The 6,624-nt window shown below is 45.6% G+C and overlaps 1 protein-coding gene across 2 annotated transcripts in view; it reads left to right on the top strand.

Moving 5' to 3' along the window:
- The window catches only part of MOCOS (molybdenum cofactor sulfurase), a 52,106-nt gene that overhangs the window by 21,115 nt on the left and 24,367 nt on the right, over nucleotides 1-6,624 (top strand). For both annotated transcript variants that reach the window (XM_023531553.1, XM_023531557.1), the window contains exons 6-8: nucleotides 225-424; nucleotides 1,579-1,695; nucleotides 3,042-3,503. In XM_023531553.1, the coding sequence (XP_023387321.1) occupies nucleotides 225-424; nucleotides 1,579-1,695; nucleotides 3,042-3,503 (779 nt within the window). The remainder of the gene's footprint in view (nucleotides 1-224; nucleotides 425-1,578; nucleotides 1,696-3,041; nucleotides 3,504-6,624) is intronic.

The raw sequence follows: 6,624 nt of genomic DNA, 5'->3' as shown, positions 1-6,624 counted from the left end.
AGAATTCAAATGGAAAATTTAGCAACACTAAGCTGTTGCTTAGTACCAAAGAGCTATATACCCTTATGGTATGGGCAGTTCCGTACAAGATTTACACATTTTAAATCATTAATATTAGGTCCAAGTGTGCCAGTTATAATGACCTCATTTTCTTATAAATGAGTGAATTTCGTTTAAAGTTATTGATTCTCTTTGACACTTCATAACATCGTAATGTTTTTGAGGCGGAATGGAGAATATAAAGCAGCACACCTTCACCCTGGCTCGGTACACCTACACCGCCCTGTCCTCTCTCCGGTACCCCAACGGAGCCCGTGTGGTGCGGATTTACAGCGACTCTGAGTTTAGCAGCCCAGAGGTTCAGGGTCCAATCATCAATTTTAATGTGCTCGATGAGAGTGGCAACGTCATTGGTTATTCCCAGGTGGGTTTTCTTTTCCTCTTGCTGATGTGTTCACAACAGAATCGCTCTTGTCTGGATCTTTTCCGGCCCTGACGTTTGCAGTCGAGGCCTCTGGGCCTTTGCAGTAGGTGTTATGGAGCTCGTGCATGGTTGCAGAGGCCACAGACCCTTCCTAGGAGGCGCTATACTTCCGTTTCTACATAGTTCTAACAAGCGTGGCTATTTAATTCTTCAGCTCTCTTTATTCAGCCAGAAATGGTCGATTTCAAGTAGGAAGAAAGAAGCCAAGTCTCCGATAGCAGTGGAAAGGGACAGCTGAGAGCTTGTCAGCAAGGGGAGACACCCTACATAGTGTAGACAGAAAAGCAATGTAGACAGAACACATCTGAGGTAATTTTATGTACAGATGGCTTGGTAGCCCCAGCAATACATGAGACCATATCACAGTGGCACATAAAATCATGGGCTGGTCACGACTATTTGCATGCTCCATGGGTAAGCAGATATCTTTTCAAGATAGTGATTTTATTTCCTTCAGATAAATACCCAGAAGTGCATTTCCTGTATTGTATAGTAGTTCTATTTTTAATCTTTTGAGGAAACTCCATACTGTTTTTCATAGTGGCTGCACCAATTTGCAATTCCACCAGCAGTGCACGAAGGTTCCCTTTTCTTCGCATCCTCCCCAACACTTGCTATTTCTTATTTTCTTGATAGTAGCCATTCTACCAGGTGTGAGGTGATTGCTCATTGTGGTTTTGATTTGCTTTTTCCTGATGATTATTGATGTCGAGCACCTTTTTATGTACTTGTCGGTCATTTGTATGTCTTCTTTGGAGAAATGTCTATTGAGATCCTTCTGCCTGTCTTTTAATTGGATCATTCATTTTACATATGAGCTCTTAACTTGGAATTTGGCCTGAATTTGCTATTTTCACTTTTCTCAGGCAAACATCTATAACCCACTGGATAAACTTTAATTATCAGTAACATTTTATAAAATGTGTTTCATAAACCTGTGATACATCATGGCACTTTATGGCAAAATTCCAGGCTCATATTTTCATTTTAATGTTAGAAAAGAGAGATCTAAATATCGATCTGAAATTCTCCCAGGTGATCAGAACAAAACTGGACATTTCTAACACTGGTTCCATGTCACATTAAATCTGCAGGTGGATAAAATGGCTAGTCTTCATAACATCCAAGTGCGAACTGGCTGCTTTTGTAACACTGGGGCCTGTCAAAGGCACCTGGGGATAAGTGACGAGATGGTCAAGAAGCATCTTCAGGTTGGTATTAGACCCTGCGTGCCAAATGCTAGTCTGCAAGACCCAGTGGTGATACCACCAGCTGCACTGGAGGCATGTTCATGTGCCTGGGATGGAGGCTGGTTCATGTCTTTGAACCTACCCTAGGGATGTGCAAAGAGAAAGGGGCCAACGAAAATAGAAATGCTTCAAGATAGTATCTCTATGAAGTCATTTTTTATTTTGAGGGCAAAAATGTACAGGCAAAAATGTACAGGCGGATTTTAATAGGGGGCAAACATATGTGGAAATGTTTTAATATATGCAGAGAGGGCCTTTAATTAGTTCAGTCCCACCAGAGTAAAAGCTCTAAGCTAGAGTTAGCTTATGGTTGGGCTGGGTGAGGAGAAGAACCCTCCAGGGGGCATTCTGCATCTGTCAGAATCCCTTCCCTCTCTGTCTCCCCGTGGGCTGAGGTTTTTCACTTTAGGGTATAGCTTGTTTCAAACCATTTCATGAGAATAGTTTGAGTGGCAAAGAGCCCTTATTTATTTCAGAATAATTTCTAACTTGAGTTTCTTTTGGTTGTTACTAAATATTGTATGTACTAGATCCCAACCAGCCATGAACTGGGTTTTATTTTAAAAGTGAGGGAAGCTCAGAACACAAACAAATGAAGTTCCAGATGTAATATTTGATCCCATGGAATGCCGTGGCCCCGTCTCTTTGGGTGACTGACTTAGGTTCAGTGCTGGGGGAGGAAGGTGTCTGGGGCAGTGACCAATACCAGGCAGCTGAGCTTGGAGAGGCTTGGGGACCTCTTGCTTTTCTTTCCCCACCTCGCAGAAGAGGCACCCACACTGCCTTTGGTCTTTGTAGTGGCTTTAGGTTGGTCATTCATAGGGGCAGCATTCCTGTCTCACCTTCTTGTCAAAGGGCAGCTCTTGAGAATGCATGTCTCCCTTTAGTTCTGAGAGAGGCTAATGAGCGTGGCCAGCAGGTGTTTCTCCCACCTCAGCTCTGGGAAGACCAAGCAGTTGACCCTTCAGTGCTTCTGAAACTTTGGTCTGTCTTTTGATACCTATGTGAATTGGCTCTGTGCAAAGCTCTGGGGAAATGCTTTCCATGAAGTATTTCTCTTAAACTTTTTAATGACCCCTTGAGATTGGTGTTGACTCCAGGTTACACTTGAGCAAAGTGAGATCTAAAAAGTGAGCCCCTGTGCTGGTGAAACTTTGTCTCAGGCACACAGCACATCTTAGAGTTGTAGTTCTGTTTTCTGAGTCAATTTTATTTTGTAAAATGAACAATATTTGTTTTACAAATTTTTTCTAATTTATCCATGAGGAATGAGTCACTCTAGATGAGTTATTTCCCTTTTCTTCTAGGCTGGCCATGTCTGTGGGGATGATGTAGACCTCATAGATGGGCAGCCCACAGGATCTGTGAGGATTTCATTTGGATACATGTCTACACTTGAGGATGCCCAAGCCTTTCTCAGGTTCATCATAGCAATCCGACTGTGCCCGTCAGGTGGTCATCCTATCCCTCAGGCCACCCCTGGGGAGGCTGGAGCCCCACCAGCAGAGAGTGAGGCTCAGAACACCATGACTGTCACCATGGATGGACATAGTTCCTCACCTGAGGAAGACACTCGTTCAAACTCCAGGATTTGGAATGACTTGCCCACAGCTGTGGATGCTGTGAGTTTGCACCCACCTGTGCTGAAGGCCACCAGGACCCAGCAGACCCCTTCAGGGAGAGCTGCAGGAGTTCTGGATGGAGGCCTTGGGCCACATGTCGTCACCAACCTTTACCTCTACCCAATCAAATCCTGTGCTGCGTTTGAGGTAAGGGTTTTAATGGCAGCATTTTGTTTGCTTTATAATGTTTTTTTTTTTGTGACAAAGTAGAAAATGTACAGTAAGTAGAGAAAAGCATGCAGAAAATCCCACTCACATTCAGAGTATTGTGACACTTGAAGCCGTTCTCATTTCACCTTCCTTAGTTTGGGCTGACTTAAACATCGCTCTGATCGCAGAGACCCCTGAGGGGACCCTGTTTCTGAGTGGTGAACACCTACTAACTGTTAACGATTATGGATGCAACTTTCACTAAATGCATGGGCCGGCTCCCTGCTGAAGCATTTTATATGCTTTGTTTCATTCAGTTCTTAAAACAACAATATGAGGTACATAATAATATCATCCCCATGTTATAGATATGGAGCCTAAGAGCTACTGAGGTTAAGCACTTTACCCGGGTCACTTGCTAATGAATGATAGAGCAAGGGTTTGAACCCAGGTCTGCTGACTCCTTGGGGCCATGCTCTTATGTGAGTTATTCTGCTCAGCTCTTCCCGTGGAAGTGAACTACGTTATGCCTTGCTGTGTGCTGGCCTGGTGGTCACCTGACCTGGGAGACTAAAGTGCTTGCCTTGGCTGGCCAGCCAGCTCTGGCCACCCTACTGTGGCCAAACTGAGGCTATCTTTCTATAATCTGTGTGGGTCCCAAGTCCCAGGCTAAGGCCCCAGACTCCTAAGCCTCTTGGATGACAGGCTCCCTGGCTCCTGGTGGGACATACCATGATCAGGGTTGTTTGTCACCTGTATTTCAAAGTGGTCTCACAGGAGCCTGTCTTCCAATCTGAGGCCATAAACAAGCAAGTTCACCTCCACTCAAGTGGAGGCAGGTGAGGAGTCTGTGTTTCATTGTGGATCAGTACTCTGTTTTTACAGATGGTTTATGTTCCATAGGACAGCCACAATGCACAGGTGGCACGAGCGGGAATTAGTGTCTCATTGTACAGATGAGGATACGGAGGCTCAGTAAGGTTTTACATTTTGATAAAGGTCTCCCATCCATTTGCACATTAAAAAACTACATACTGAGCACCTGCTACCTGCCAGGCCCTGGGCCAGACCTAGTGTAAAGTGATGAGTAAAATGGAAACAGCTCTTTCCCTCAGGGAAAATGGTGTCTCAGAAGGAAAACAAACAAGACCAGACACCACCCAAGTAAATGGGATCACACTGCTGATCAAGGGCCAAGAAGGCAAAAGCTAGGGTATGCAAGAGAGAATTCTAGCGGGTGGGTGTCTTAGTCCATTTGGGTTGCTGTACTAAAGCACTATCAACTGGGTGGCATATAAACAACAGAAATGATTTCTTACAGTTCTGGAGGCTGGAAGTCCAAGAGTAAGGCACTGGCAGATTCAGTGTCTGGTGAGGGCTCACTTTCTGGTTCATAGATGTCTGTCTTCTTGCTGTGTCCTCACATGGAGGTAGGGGTGAGGGAGCTCCCTGAGGTCTTTTTAATAAGAGCATTAATCTCATTCATGAAGGCTCCACCCTTATAACCTAAGAACCTCCCAAAGGCCCCACCTCCTAAGAACTTGATACTCGGGGCTAGGATTTTAACATATGAAGTTTGGGAGACACAAACATTTAGTCCATTGCAATGGATACTTAGATTATATTTGGAGATATTAGGAAAGTCTTCTTGAGGAGGGGACATTTAATCTGAGACCTGGGAGTCAGGCATCCAGAAGGAGGTGGAAGAGCATTTCAGGAAGAGGGAACAGCATGTGAGGAGACCCTGAGGTAAGAAAGCGCCTGGTCCATTGGAAGAACTGAAAGAAAGCCATGTGGCCAAATAGTGGGGAGTGGTGAGAAGGCCGGGTGTTGAGAGATGTGGTAAACAGGGACTAGATTACAGAGGGTGACAGAGTTTAGTGATTTTCTTCTAAGTGGAATAGGAAGCTATTGAAAGGATTTTAGCAAGGGAGTTACTTGATTTCATTTTTGTTTTAGGAAGATCTTACCAGCTGCTGAGTGGACACTGGCTTGTGGGAGGGTGAGAGAGGAAGCAGGGAGATCAGTTAGGAGACACCACAGTAATCCAGGCAAGAGATGATAGCAGATTATATTAAAGCCACTATTATATATCAGCAAGGACCACAGTGAATATTCTAGACTTTGCAGGCCATGCAGTCTCTATTATGACTGCTCAGCTCTGCTGTGGTAGGATGAAAGCACTTGCAGACTATATATTTTAATGAATGAGGACACTCGTGGTTTAGCAAAACTTTATAAAAACAGGCAGTGGGTGGGATGTGGTCCATGGGCCACACTTTGCTGACCCCTCAACCGAAGTGATGGCAGCTGAGGTGGAGGGAAATAAAAAACATCAAGAAATGTTTTGGTAGTAGAGTTGGTGGGTTGGATGTGGGGCGTGAAGGCGAAGAAGGAGCATAGGAAGACTGGAGCTGCTGAGTCCACAGCGACGTTGCTGATGAAAAGGGAAAAGCTGGAGGAGGGGCAGGTCTGAGGGGGAATCGAGAGGTCGGTGTTGCCCAGGGGAAGTCCGATGTGTCTGTGGATGTGTGTCTGACACCCAGAGTGGAGGGCTGGGCTGGAGCTAGAAATGGGGAGTCATCAGCATTTGCAGTGACTTGTCTGGGGAACAGATGCTATGACACAGGGAGAGAGTGTAGAGAGAAGAAGGGGCCTCAACTGAGCCCCGAGGTGCCCTAACATTTGCAGATTGAGTGGAGGAGGAGTAGGCAGAGGAGACTGAGGGGAGCAACCTGTGAAGTGGAGCCCTGGGAGGGGAGAGGAATCCGGGTGCCAGGAAGTAGGTAGAAGGGTCAGTTGTCTAAATACTGCTAAGTAAGACGAGGAATGAATAAAGGCCATTGTCTCTGGCATCATCTGACATCTAGACCACAGTGCAACCCATGAACAGGAGTTGAGACAGGGATGCCAGCCTGAATTGGCCAGGACTAGGGCCTGACTCATGGTTCTGAGGCTGATGATCTTTGGCTAACTTACAGACATCAGAGGGATCTGTTAGTGCTTTTCTTAGCTGTCTCTCTCAGACCAGGAGAGGAAAATTGTGGGTACCATGGTCCTCATCCCACTCAAGGCAGGGGCATCCCATGTGTGGGTCTAGGAGGAGCTGCCTAAAGAT

This window comes from Pteropus vampyrus, unplaced genomic scaffold (assembly GCF_000151845.1).
Source record: "Pteropus vampyrus isolate Shadow unplaced genomic scaffold, Pvam_2.0 Scaffold3, whole genome shotgun sequence".
NCBI lineage: Eukaryota > Metazoa > Chordata > Mammalia > Chiroptera > Pteropodidae > Pteropus > Pteropus vampyrus.
The sequence above is the reverse complement of the archived record's forward strand: the minus strand, read 5'-3'. Positions and strand labels throughout refer to the sequence as shown.